General features: G+C 30.6%; 2 protein-coding genes across 4 annotated transcripts in view; both read right to left on the bottom strand.

The window, feature by feature from the left end:
• Positions 1-14,853, bottom strand: part of LOC122505980 (cAMP-dependent protein kinase type II regulatory subunit) — a 214,285-nt gene that overhangs the window by 60,042 nt on the left and 139,390 nt on the right. For both annotated transcript variants that reach the window (XM_043617907.1, XM_043617906.1), the window contains one exon: positions 7,439-7,545. In XM_043617907.1, coding sequence (XP_043473842.1) covers positions 7,439-7,545 — 107 coding nt within the window. The remainder of the gene's footprint in view (positions 1-7,438; positions 7,546-14,853) is intronic.
• Positions 1,244-4,994, bottom strand: LOC122505981. Of its 2 annotated transcripts, XM_043617909.1 has the most exons (3): positions 4,737-4,994; positions 3,676-3,958; positions 1,244-3,560 (listed from the first exon to the last, which is right to left on the bottom strand). In XM_043617909.1, exon 3 carries the CDS (start codon positions 2,485-2,487, stop codon positions 1,519-1,521), a length of 969 nt encoding a protein of 322 aa, XP_043473844.1. In that variant the 5' UTR covers positions 2,488-3,560; positions 3,676-3,958; positions 4,737-4,994; the 3' UTR covers positions 1,244-1,518. The 2 variants fall into 2 exon arrangements, with proteins under 2 accessions (XP_043473844.1, XP_043473845.1); XM_043617910.1 differs by lacking the exon at positions 4,737-4,994 and having other exon boundaries at positions 3,676-3,969.

Genomic DNA, 14,853 nt, shown 5'->3' with positions numbered 1-14,853 from the left:
ACAAATGAAATAGTGCTTGAAAAATGCAAAAAAAGTCGAGAAAAAATGGTGATACTCAGGAGTGTCACTAGGCCGCAAAGGGTTAATGGGACAGAGTTGATAGATATTCTTCAGTGAAGTTGACTATTAGTTTGACTAGCTCAAGGTCTTTCAGTAATAAAAGAGTTTTTTTCGATACAACCAGTAGTGGCCATTTTGAACATTAACACGAGAATAGCACGTTGGGCTATGTTCTTGCAACAATATAATAATGAGATTCGTCACCGGTCGAATAAAGGTATGAAGCAAGTCGACGCTTTAAGCCGATGCTATAGTAATGTTTTGGTGGTTGAGGAAAATACTGTGAATTGTAAGTTATCTGTTAGACAGAATCGCGACAACGAAATATGTCAAGTCTGATATAGGTTAGAGAAGGAGGAAGTTAAATTTTTTGCATTGTATGATGCACTCGTTTATCGTAAGGACAGAAATAGGAAATTATTTCTTATGTCCTACGTTCAGTGGAAGTGTATGTGATACGAACGTGCCAAAACTTTGTCAAATGCAGTTTAAATGACTTAAACTTTCTTGGTTGGCCGAACTCTGGACCACGGTTGGCCCGACTGTTGTCAGAACTCTGTGAATTGCAGTTTATTTGACTTACATTATTTTGGACGGCCGGATTCTTTGCCACGGTTGGAAAAACTTTGTCAAATGCAGTTTAATTGACTTATACTTTCTGGGTCGGCCAAAATCTGGGCCACGGTTGGCCCGACTGTTGCAGCTTTAATATACATGTAACGTTATGTACTCCCATGTGAGCGTAGCGTAGTGGTCAGTGTATAAGTCTTCGGTGCGTTAGGTCAGGGGTTCGATCCCAGCGAGCGTTAGATATTTTCGAAAATGTATGTATGAGATTGTGGTTAATAATAATAGGTAAAGGAACTATTAGCGGGAACATCAGATATAAATCTGATGTTCCCGCTCATACAGGGTTGCTACGGATTCAGTATTACAAAATTCCCTGACTTTTCCAGGTTTTCCAGACTATTTTTCTTAAAATTCCCTGACCTAATATAAAATTGTTGTAATAAAGTTTTAGCTTATATGTTACTATATAAAAAAATTGAACGATATTTTCAATAAAACATTTATAAGATTATTAATTAACAAATTTTTTTAATATAACTTGAAGAATTAGTTAATGGAGTTTTTTTTAAATTAGGAGTGAGAATAAAAATGAAAAATTGAATACATTCGAAAGTTTAATTTTATTAGGAATCTTTGGAAACAACTTTTAATGAGTCTGAACATAATAATTTGAATACAAAATATAATATCAATTTGTATTAGAACTAATCAGTTGTAGTGAGACATTTCAACCTTTATAACAAAAATATATTCCACTTACACTAGTACTAGAGCAAAACTAATCAGTCTCAGTGAGATAACTTACACTATATCAAATAGTGAACACTTATTAGAGTTTGATAAATATTTAAAGACATCGATATAACAGTTATTAATATAAAGAATCGTTTACTTCAATTGCATGCATAAAGCTTCAATTTCATCATTAATTGAATCCGTTTTTGTCTTATGTTCAAGTGCAATACTTCTTTTCTTCTCCTGAAGATCTTTTAACTTCTCACTTAAACTCTTTTTCTTTAAGTCCTCTTCACGATCATTTGCAGTCTGTTTCTTCTCTTTTTTTAGTGCATCCATATAATCTCGTCGGGAAAACTGTACGCGATCAATCATTTTTGACGTTATGCTTACATTCGTGAGACCACCTTCCGCGACAATTCCATCATAGACTTGTCGCAGTGCAATTAACGAACTCTTTTTTTGATTTTCAATTACCATTTCCTTGTTTACACTAAACCCCCTTTCTACGAAAGCATTGCCGTGGCTAAGAAGGAGGACTAACTTCAAAAACTTCTTTATCTCGAGTGAGGAATCGTTAAAATTTAAAATTGTCATCCAAAATGTGTCAAGACGTTCGGACCTTTTATAATCTTTACAACTATCCCTTACATTACGTTTCGCAGCAAGAGTGACAAATTCTTTCTTAATCTTGTCACACTCTTTTAAACTTAGCCAGTTTCCTTTCGCAAAACATGAAAGCGATGAATCTAGCCGCCTGGATACGGTTGAACTTGAGCAATTGACAATCACCGATGGATCACAGCAAGATATGCCCTTGCACAATTCATATTTCAGAGGAGATTTTTCTATTAGTTTTTTGCACAGACATTTCAAAAATGTCCTACAGTCATTTTTAAAGATCAATTTTTCCTTATCAGATGCGGTTTTTGCCTTTTTGAGCTCTGTATTCACAGAAAAACTGTCTTCTAAATTAATATTCGCAGCTACTCTCAAGTTTTCTGAATCATCGAGATTTATTTTAGCGATATTTGTTGACTTCACAAGCACTTCTTTTTTTACGAATATCTTTATTAAATCCAAAACTACTCCATGAAGCGACGAAAAAAGCAAGGGGGCCATAGGTGCTTCCGTTTGAAATTCCGTTAAAAATGGTTCCAAAGTTGAAGCTACATAGCCAAAAAAAGCAAGCTTGGCGGCAAGCAGTTTGTCCTCTAGACAATTTTTTAAAGTCTGGTAACTCCCAGCCTTAATACTCTTGTCCTTGTTGCTTTTAGAAACTCATTCCACATATTTTTTCAAATTAGGAAGAATTTTCAGTGCTCTTTCAGCAGCCTCTCTATTGCAGAGCCATCTAACGGGACATAATTTGAGACCAAACTCTTCAGAACCTGAATATTTGGTGTAATCGTCTCTTCTCGCAGAGGAATCCTTAAATATATAAAACACTGCTCTTAGAAATTCAGCAATCCCCCATTTTGTAGCTTTGGCACCTTCTTTGAAAGCATTATTACACGTATGTAGACCGCAAGTTCCCATGAAGAGAAATTGAAGGGATTCCGGATTTTTTTCAAAATTTAAATCGATTTTCAGATCATTTACAAATTTTAGGTTCACATTGGGACCATCAATGGAAATATTCAAAAGTTTCAATAGCATGAAAGGTACGAGCGTAGACTTAAAAGCATTCAAGAGATCAACAGCTGTGCAGTGACCGAGAAACGATGACGTGTAGTATCTAATAGAAGTCTGATTTGTTTCTTATCCCAGAAGCCTATAGCGAAATCCATTTGGGTAGATTTAATACTTTTGTTAAAACTTTCGTCAAAATATATGACTATTGCGTCACTCTCGCTGGCCTTGATTAAAAGGTTGTCCAAGAAATATGGTGCTAAACCATGAGAAATCACGTACGACATTTTTGCTCGACCTAACTGCATTCCAGCAGCCTCTGGACTGTTTGGAAACATGACAGGAAAAAGTTCAGTACATTTTCCGGCAGTTGACATGGGCATATGGTACATAACACTGGCCATTGTCCACATAATTTCAGCTTTGATAACATATTGTTTATTCAGGTACTGTGATATGTCGTTCGATTTAGCAGGTGCTCTTCCATCTATGTTACTCGCTACTGCCTTAGAAATATTCGGATCCTTGTTCGTACCTCCATTGTTTTGAATATCGACAAGATTCTGTGATAAAAAAAAGGAATACTCAAAATAAAAACATTTTTTAACAATAAAAACGCTTATTTAAATTGAGTTTAATGTTAACAGTAATTTAATCCAGTAATTTTGTTCATAATACCTGTTGCTGGTTATTATCAGATGGTGCATTTGATTCCACAGCTCCAAACAAACGGATGTTATGACTACTGTTTTTCACTTGTACCGCTTTCTGGTGTTTTTTTTCCCGATATATGGCTATCTAATGCTTTTTTCCCCATATTGCTGAGGCTGAAGCTGGAGTGGCAAAGAATACATGAAGCTTTGTGGTTACTATCAGTAGCTCGTCGAATGTACATTTCGTAATTCGGGTTTGACAACCAGTCATCTTGGAATGACGTTTTTTTTGTAGATGGCATCACAGTCTATGCACAGAATAAACTAATAATAATTATGTTAAAAGAAATATTAAACAAAATTTAGGTTGTCTATCAAATTAGTTAAAAGAACTAAACTAAACCCATTAATCACAAACTGAAAAGTAGATTTTAACAGATAATTTTTTTGTTGTCGAATTTTTAAAAAATAATTTTCTTCAAAATTATTTTAAAAATATAATATTTGTTTTTTATATTTTATAAACAAAATATTTATCAATAAAATAAAAAAACAAAATTGTATTCAAAAAACAAAAAGAGCTATTGTTTAAAAAATTGGATAAAAATGACGGTTCATAGGTAACTTTTAAGCAAAAATAGAAAATGTAAACTATTATTTAACCAGAAATTTTAACTCAAAACATATTTCTTTCTTAAAAATTTACAACTGGATCTTTCGAAATTAAATCAAATTAATATTGATAGTTAATCAGTTTTTGCGAATTTAGTATCAATAAAAATTTTATTACACTTCTTTATGTAAAGGAAGAAAATGTTTGCATTTTAAAAGAATTCAAAGCTTGTACAAATTCATAATTTTTTAACAAAAAGTATTTTTATGGCATTCAATACAAATCTAGAATCAATAAATCTTAAATGCTAAAAGCATTCACGAATTATAAAAACAAAACCTCATGTTCACTTTGTTACATAACCTTAAATGTCGCATTATAATATTTCTGATGCCAAGAAAATAAAAACTTTCATTTTCAGACAATAAAGTAAAAATATTTATTATATATTTATGTACTTATAAAACACTTACCTCTTTTAAATTGGGAACACATAAAAACACTGAAAATTATTTAAACACTGGATTGACCGTGTTGATGTGGTGTTGATTCATCTCAGTATACGTAAAAACGTAATTGCTTTATCATAATGTAATGCGCGCTAAGAAAAATTTTTAACCAATAGACACTACAATTTAGAAGCACCATCTTGACTTTAATTTTAAGCGCTAAATTCAAAACTGAATTATATCAGTAGAAAAGAAAGGCAGTATTGCCAACTTGGTGCTTTGAAATTTTCGCGATTCACATACGGGAAATTAATTTTTGAAAAAATATTTTATAAAATTCCCTGACTTTTCCAGGTTTTCCCTGACCAAGAAAAAATTCCCTGACAATTCCAGGTTTTCAAGGTTTTCCATGACCGTAGCAACCCTGTAATAATAACGTTTTAATTGATTAAATAATTTAGTTTTTTAATAATTTTTTACCTTTGGCTGTTGAAGTTGGCCAAACTTTGAAAATTGTGGTTGGCCCAACTTACGCATCTAAAGTTGTGCCAACATTGGCATCAGTCTTTGGACCAACCGTTGAAATGTATGGTTGGCACAACATATGCATTTTAAGTTGGGCCAACTTCCTTATGAGTTGTCGGGCCAACTATCGTCACCATTAGATGGCAAACCGTTATCATCTGTATGGTTGGCCCAACCTCTGGCACGAGAAGTTGGACCGACTTTGTAAAAGTTGGCCCAACTGTGGGCCGACCAAAAAATCGCACCTGGGTAAAAATGACCACATGGTTTTCCATGTGGCAACCACGTGGGAAACCACATGAGAAACCATATGGAAAACCGTATGGAAAACCATATAGCCGAGCCGAGCCCAAGATGGCTCGATGTATCGAGTACTGGGTAAATTTGAGTACTCGATTAAATTCGAGCACTCGAGTGAATTCGAGTACTCGAATGGATTCGAGCTTTTAAATTACTAAAAAAACTATTAATAAGTAGAAAATTTCGAATTTATTCGAATTACTCAATCAATAAAGTAAATAAATCTTCAATTTCAAAGAGTATTTCAATTTGCTAATTATAATATCCCAGGCAGAAATTTTCGTAAACAGCCGTAGTTAACGTCCAATGCGTTCGTGACAAAGCTGCTATTATGATAGTCTTGAGGTCAACCTACTAATACACCTACTAATAAAATATGTTATTCTACACTGAGAAAAAAGAGGGCACGTTGCATCACATTTTCAAGTCACGTTGCGCGACATAACCCTGAATTCTTCTACACTTTTCTGGGGCGTGCAGCGCTCTCCAAAGAGTGTGTAATACACTTTAAATAGAGCTCGCCTCGACTCAGGGGAACGCTGCGCGCTCCAGAAAAGTGTCTAGCAGAACACAGGGTTGAGTCGCGCAACATGACTCAAAAATGTGCTGCAAATTGTTTCGCTTGTACTTTTTTTCCAATGAGTGTAATCAAATTTTTTTCTTGATACTTATATAGGTGATCTTACAAAATCCTTTTTGAAATTTGTAAAAAGCTATAAAATCAACGAAATCGTAAACTATCGTTTTCGAAAAATAAATAATGTCAGTTTTCTCAAAAACCCCACTTTTTTCTCTCTAATTTTTACCATAAATTCTCATCAATAGAAGAACAAATCCTATAATTTTCAAGCGGGCTAAATCATCCAGGAGATTCTTTTTCAAAATATTTCTTTTTACAAAATTTGAAATTGTTGACGTGCAATTTGAAGAACAAATGAACAAACTGAAGTAAGTCATTTTATAACCAATATCAATACATTTAAAATTGTACATTTTATGTATTGTTTATAACCAACAATTATTGTCTTGAGTGAATGGAATTTGACAAACAGAATTTTTAAAGCGTCATTTCAGAATTTTGCGGTTACTTTCCATGCTTTCATTATTATTGGTTATAACCAATAATCAAAACTTACTTCAGTTTGTTCATTTGTTCTTCGAAATGCACGTCAATAATTTCAAATTTTATAAAAAGAAATATTCCGAAAAAAATTCTCTTGGATGGAAGAATGGTTCAGCCCGCTTGAAAATTATAGGATTTGTTCTTCATATTGATGAGAATTTATGGTAAAAATTAGAGAAAAAAGTGGGGTTTTTGAGAAAACTGACATTATTTATACTTTTAGAAAATAATCTTCCATTGCGTCAATTTTATAGCTTTTTACAAAACTTCAGAAAGGATTTGGAAAGAACACCTACAAGTTATTAAAATGTTTAATTCAGACAAATTAAAATATTAATTTTAATCATCAAACTTAATTTAAAAAAAAATTTTTTAATGTTAATGGCGATTTTTAGGTAAGTTTTTGAGAATTGAAATTTTTTGGTAGTTAGGCCCTGAGCAGAAATCAACATATGAGTTGTCGGCAGAGTTTTCTCCAAAAAAGTGTCTTTGGCCACACTGTGCGTCGGCTTAATTTAAACTTGACATTCTGGATTTACTCTAAAAGATTGAAGTTGCACTATGGAACGGTTTCTTATGAACAAGAGGATTATGTAACGAAACACTGTGAAAAATAGAGTTTAAAAAAACAATACAGTCAGTATTACAAATAAGGACTCAGTCCAAAAAAGTTAATTAATTCATTTCCATCAAGCATCATCTGCTTGAATGTGAAAAAGCAAATTACAACTTTCATTATGAAAAATGAAACAACGATATTTTAAAAAATATGACATACCTTTCTATGACATAAAAATTATCTCCACCATCTCCCTGACGAATAATAAATTCTCCAGGTTCGACTGATTTTTCAAACATTGCATCAAGAACTTCGCACATTTGCTCCTAAAATTAAGAAAATACATATATATATATATATATACATTTGTATAAAAAATCAGATTTTTGTTTGTACTTATGGAAAATTCACGTTTGAAAAAATAATTGAAACTCCTCTAGAGTTACATATCAAACTATACATTAATTTGAAATTATTGATAGCTGCTTTAACATGAACTTTGAAGAGGATTGTCACAATTTATTTATTAAGGGGTCTACGCAATTTAAAAAATCGATTAATTTATTACATTTTTCGAAAGTATACATATCCAGAAGTATCATACTAAAATTTTATAAAGATCGGAGCAGTATAACTGCACTTTTGTGCCACCTTTATTTTGCTACAAAAAATTGTATAATATGCGCTATAGCTATGAACAATGCCTCTTTCTCAATAAATTTCACAGAGTTTGTATGAGTATCATCTAAGAAGGTAAATTTTCAAGTATTCCTCAATACTCTTCGACAAAGTTAAACAAAAATGTTCTAGCCATCGGATTAAGGGGAAGTGACACCTTTGCAGCACAATTTCAACCTTTTTTTCATGAATTTCTTTTACATAAAAGGAATAAAGTAAACAGGAATCGGTTGAAAGGGATTAATTTATTATTCTGTTAACTTGTAAAATTCGTTTTTTATATAATATTACACTTTGTATAATCTCATGTAGAGGGAGCAACAAGCGAACTTCACATTCTTGAGTAGCAAATCGGCGTGCAAGTTTTCTGCAAAACGGTTTGAGCTAGAACCAAAATCGAAATATTTTCTTAATCTGGAATACATCCCAGGCAGAAATTTTCGTAAACAGCCGTAGTTAACGTCCGATCCACTACTAATATAATACTGTTTGACAGTACTGATTTTCCGTGTAACTTGTACTATTAGGAACTCCGGAATTTTACTGGCTCAGTACGTGCAATGCGGTAGTGAAACAGCTGCTATTATGACTGTTTTGAGTTTAAACTACTAATACAGCCGTTGATAAGTTGATATGATTACATCAAATAGAAATAATTTTACTATAACTTTAATTTATTATTTAATAACATTCTATATTCAATTCTTTAAATATGTCAATGTTTTTCTAATCCCATCATAGTTTAGAATTTAGGTTATCTGTAAATTTAATTCGGTAGAAAATTTTTACTACCTATTACCGTTTCCAGATATTATGATAAATTATTATTTAATAAATATACAAATTACAAAATAAATGGATTAACACGAATTCGTATGAAAAAAAGTAAAACAGAACTATTTATTCTAACACATTTCAAGTTCATGTGAATACATAATTATTCTTGTTAACTAATATCAAATTACAGACTAAATCCTTAAAAGTACATTTTATTTCTTATTTCAAAATAAAATTCCAACTTCCTAATTTGTCTATTTCTAATTTTTCTTTCCAAATTTTAGATTTCGAAATTATATAGTGAATGTTTAGGGGTTATGTTTCTCCAGCGCAGCATTATGCTTTATTACTGGTCTACTACTGGTCGGAACAGAAAATCCGTACTATTACATTACTGATTTTCAGTACTAAGCCCAAGCCAGAGGCGTTACCTGCCGATGTTGGACACGTAATGGAGCGTTCAGACCTCTGCAGCCTGTCTGTCTGCCTGCAGGTTGCCATGGTAACGTACAAGAGTAAGAGAGTAAGGAAATTCAAATTTATTACACCTTCTCCCTTACTCTTATTGCTTCTGGCTGCGCAGCCAGACAGCCTGCAGAGGTCTGAATGCTCCTTAATAGGCCAGTATGAAAGTCAATACTGGTTGAAATTTTTTCGTACTGAACCAGTAATGTGCCTATAGTCAATTTCTACCTGGGATGTAGCGGTCGAGTACGTAGGATATTTTTTATTTTAATTTTTGTGGATTTGACACCACATTGAACAAAAAAGTTAAGATTTCAGGGTCAAATTTTTTCACAAAATGTGGTGCCAAATCCACAAAAATTAAAATAAAAAAACTCCTACGACTGCTACTTATATGTATCCTTATATGAAATCAGCAGATATGCATATTAGGTAAAGAGAGACATTCTTATTGACATTGCCTTTAGAGAAAGAAAGAAAGGTAGCCGTTACCAGAGAAAGCGTTATCGGCGCCGTTATCCAGACGTTATCGAGACCGTTACCTTTGGAGTTTCTATTACTATATATATTATATATATATACATATAATAGTCTTTTCTTTATATTTCCCTTGCGATGAAGGAAGAAAGAAAATATTACCTGGGTTCTCCGAGGTAATCCCCATTACAATGGCTATTGTTTAAGGGTTCTTAATCCTTCTTAGGGTCGAATACAGGCCTATATATATATATATATATATATATATATATATATATATATATATATATATATCTATGAGTGCGAAGAGGACACTCACGTTTAGGGCCTACCACCTAAATATAAGAACGAAAATTTAATTTAAAAATCATATCGTCGATTATTTTCCTTGGAGCACGTTCTACGTGTCTTCAACGAAATTGAAGTATAACAATTTTTTTGGGAATTCACTCACTATAGGTGAGTGAATAAAAAAGTTAAATAAGTGAATTATCAGTGAATACTTCGTGAATTAGTAAATAGTGATTTAGTGAATAGTAAGTATTAGTGAATATAATTAAATAAGTGAATATTAAATAATAATAGAAATACATTAAAATACTTTTTTCTAATTTTTTTCAATCATTTAAATAATTATGTATTTGAGTTGTGTTTAGTTTTCAAAGTTAATTAATAAAGTTAAAAAATTTTTTTTTTATGTTTATTAATAAATTAAAAAATTTGTTATAATTTGGAAATCGTATGTAATTGGAATCCAAAGGCAAAATTAGAAGTTGGTTATATTGGATAAAAAGCAAAATTGGTTAAATTGGTTATATTGGATAAAAGGCAAAATTGGTTACATTGGTTTTATTGGATAAAAGGCAAAATTGGTTATATTGGTTTTATTGGATAAAAGACAAAATTGGTTATATTGGATAAAAGGCAAAATTGGTTATATTGGATAAATATTGGTTATATTGGATAAAAGGCAAAATTGGTTATATTGGATAAAAGCTGGAAATTGGTTAAATTGGTTTTATTGGATAAAAGGCAAAATTGGTTATATTGGTTTTATTGGATAAAAGACAAAATTGGTTATATTGGATAAAAGGCAAAATTGGTTACATTGGTTTTATTGGATAAAAGGCAAAATTGGTTATATTGGTTTTATTGGATAAAAGACAAAATTGGTTATATTGGATAAAAGGCAAAATTGGTTATATTGGATAAATATTGGTTATATTGGATAAAAGGCAAAATTGGTTATATTGGATAAAAAGCTGGAAATTGGTTAAATTGGTTTTATTGGATAAAAGGCAAAATTGGTTATATTGGTTTTATTGGATAAAAGACAAAATTGGTTATATTGGATAAAAGGCAAAATTGGTTACATTGGTTTTATTGGATAAAAGGCAAAATTGGTTATATTGGTTTTATTGGATAAAAGACAAAATTAGTTATATTGGATAAAAGGCAAAATTGGTTATATTGGATAAATATTGGTTATATTGGATAAAAGGCAAAATTGGTTATATTGGATAAAAAGCTGGAAATTGGTTAAATTGGTTTTATTGGATAAAAGGCAAAATTGGTTATATTGGATAAAAAGCTGAAAATTGGTTGAATTGTATAACAGGAATATTGGATAAAATAAAAAATTAGAAATTGGTTATATTGGATAAAAGCTGGAAATTGGTTATATTGGATAAAAGGCAAAATTGGTTATATTGGATAAAAAGCAAAATTGGAAATGAATTATATTGGATAAAAAGAATGCTGGAAATTGGTTAAATTGGATTAAAGGAAAAATAGTAAATTGGTTATATTGGATAAAAGTCAAAATTGGTTATATTGGATAAAAAGCAAAATTGGAAATTAATTATATTGGATAAAAAGAAAGCTAGAAATTGGTTAAATTGGATTAAAGGAAAAATAGTAAATTGGTTATATATTGGATAAGAGACAAAATTGGAAATTTGTTTGTATTTTCTATAGGAGGCAAAATTTGGTAATATCATTGAATAAAAGGAAATTATAATATTTTTAATTAAATGTATAAAACTTGATCTTAAAATTCTACTGTAATATTGCTATTTTTAAATTTTTAATTCCTTGATATAAGTAAATTTTATAAAATAAAAGAACAATGTCTAACAAAGGAGAAACTGTTAATTTGACTACTGATGATTTAAGTATTGTTGTCACTGAAGGAGCAATGCTAAATAATGATCATATGTATGAATTTCAAAAGCTATTGGGAAGACAATCAAATTTTTTTTATAATATGCAAAATACTTTGTGTTTACAAACACTTGATTTGATAGTTCCAATCGAGAAAAATAAGCAGCACATTCAAATACTTTTTAGTGGATATTATAAGTCTGGTCATTGGATTTGTACTTATTATGATGGAAAAAGCCTTTACATTTTTGATAGTCTTAATAAAAAATATTTAAATGACGATCAAAGGGCTTACTTAATTAGATTATATCCTTTTGAACCACCAGTAGTTTTCACAACTGTTGATCAACAACCATTAAACAGTCTTGCTTGTGGAATATATGCAATAGCATTCGCAACATCGTTATTTTTTAATATTATGCCTGATTCTGTCAATTACTATTATTGTAATATAAGAAATCATTTAATGTTAATGTTCAAAAACAATAGTTTAAGTGAATTTCCCTCTGAACAACTTTCTAATAGTAGATCTTGCATAGTTGTGAATGACTGGAATTGCCTTTTAAATGAAAAAGATATTCAACTTAAGTATGGAGAATCAAACTTTTCTAAAAACTCTATGAAGAAAGAAATTTCTTTCCCGAGAATAATAAATAAAATAAATAAAGGAAATGTTGAATCATCAACAACACTTAAACAGAGTAAGGCTGAAATTCAAAGAAATTATCGCGAAAGGCAAAAGTTGAAGCGTAAAGTTGATAATCCAAATTATTCAGAGGAAGCAAACACTTCCCTTTCTTTTCCGAGAGCAATAAATAAAATAAATGAAGGAAATGTTGAATTATCAACAACACCTAAACAAAGTAAGGCTGAAATTCAAAGAAATTATCGCGAAAGGCAAAAACTGAAATGTAAAAGTGATAATGTAAATTATTCAGGTGAAGTGCACACTTCAACTAAGAAAAAACTTCAAGTTGAATCTAAAATAGAATATGCTCAAAACCTTAAATTAAAAAATATAAACAGTGATAGAAGTACTTTGTCAAAAACAAAAAATACTCTATGTCCAAGAAATTATTGTGAAAGAGTATTAAATCATCAAATTCAAAATGAGTTGAAACTGGTATATAATAGTATAAATTCAAATTTGAATATTTCTGTTCCAAAGAAAATATTAAATATAGATTTAGATGATAATGAAACATTTAAGTCAAATAATGTTGAAAATTATCTAGGTCCAATGAATTATTATTGCACACATTGTCAAGCTAAACATTTTAAAGATGAACAAGTTGCTGGTAGAAAAGTTAGTTTTAATGATTGTTGTAGTCATGGAGGTGTTGTTTTAACTTCCATACAATATCCAGATGAATTAAAGCTTTTGCTAAAAGGGCTTCATGAAAAATCTGGTCATTTTAAAAAGAATATAAGGCTGTACAATAATTCTTTTTCTTTTGCATCTTTAAATGCTAATGTAATTAATTTTAATAACAGAAGAAGAGGGCCATTTTGTTATAAAATTCAAGGTCAAATTTACTATCAAATTAATAGTGCTTTATATCCGGATAAAGGTGAGGATCCATGTTTTGGTCAATTATTTATTTATGACCCTGACGAATCAATCAGATACAGATTAAAAAGTAACGAAAATTTGGACAAAGAACTTTTACAAAATATAGAAAATATTATGAGAACTTCAAACGCATACACAAAATCTTACATGATGATGTCAGAAGTAATTAAAATAGAAACTGAATTAGCAAGACAAAATAATGAAGATGTTCCAGAGTTACAACTATTGTTCACGTTGAAAAAAGGTTTTGATAAAAAAAGATATAATTATCAAAGTTACAATGAAGTTGCTGCTATTTTCAATACAAACTCAGAAGGAGAAATACCAGAATCTTATGTAACAGTTTATAATAAGTCTACAAAGGAACTGAAATCAGTTAGTAATTTAGATCCGAATGTTGAACCATGGATCTATCCCATATTTTATCCACTTGGAAATAAAGGTTATAATATTAATATGCTTCGTAGTGATAGTGATTTTAGAAGTAAAAAACATAATATTTCTAGGTCTGCCTATTGTAAATACAAAATTGCTATAAGAGATAAGGAATTTAATCAATTTTTATATGGGGGAAGATTGTTTCAACAATGGGTAGTTGACAATTATGTAAAAATAGAGAAAGATAGATTGCAATTTTGTGCAAACAATCAAGCTCAATTGAGAAGTGAAACATATCAAGGATTAATCGATTATTTACAAAATAATGAGTTAGAAAATGATGTACATGTTGGAAAAATGCTTATATTGCCTTCCACTTTTATAGGATCACCTCGTAATATGATGCAACAATATCAGGATGCCATGGCTATTGTTGGTCGTCATGGTAGACCAGATTTATTTATTACAATGACGTGTAATCCAAATTGGAAAGAGATACAAGAAAATTTATTACCTCATCAAACTGCTTCTGATAGACCTGATATAGTAACTAGAGTTTTTGCATTGAAGGTGAAACAACTTTTAAATGTTATTGTTGACAACAAATTATTTGGAGAGGTTAAGTCTTATGTTTATGTTATTGAATTTCAAAAGCGAGGATTACCACATATTCATTTGTTAGTTATATTAAAAGAAAATTCTAAAATATTAACAGTTGAAAGTGTTGATCGTTATATTTCTGCAGAAATTCCTGATGAAAATATCAATCCTTCCTTGCATAACATAATAATGCAAAATAACATTCACGGACCTTGTGGAGATTGGTGTTTAATTGATGGTAAATGTTCAAAAAATTTTCCAAAAAGTTACCAAGAAGAAACTACAATTGAAGAAAACTGTTATGTTCGTTGTCGTCGAAGAAATAATAATAAAACGTATGAGCGACCAAATGGATTTGTTGTTGACAATTCTAATGTGGTTCCATATTGCCCTACACTTTCGGAAATATTTAATTGCCATATAAATGTGGAAATAGTTTCAAGTATTAAATCTGTTAAATATCTATATAAATATATTTTCAAGGGTCATGATGCTGCATCCATTATTATTACAAATGCGAATG

Source organism: Leptopilina heterotoma, unplaced genomic scaffold (genome assembly GCF_015476425.1).
Source record: "Leptopilina heterotoma isolate Lh14 unplaced genomic scaffold, ASM1547642v1 Lhet_384, whole genome shotgun sequence".
Lineage (NCBI taxonomy): Eukaryota > Metazoa > Arthropoda > Insecta > Hymenoptera > Figitidae > Leptopilina > Leptopilina heterotoma.
Note: the sequence above shows the minus strand (reverse complement) of the source record. Positions and strands in the feature narration are given on the sequence as shown.

Excerpts from the sequence above, each read along its gene's own strand:
- LOC122505981 (XM_043617909.1), bottom strand. The coding sequence starts at position 2,487 with ATGGCCCCCTTGCTTTTTTCGTCGCTTCATGGAGTAGTTTTGGATTTA.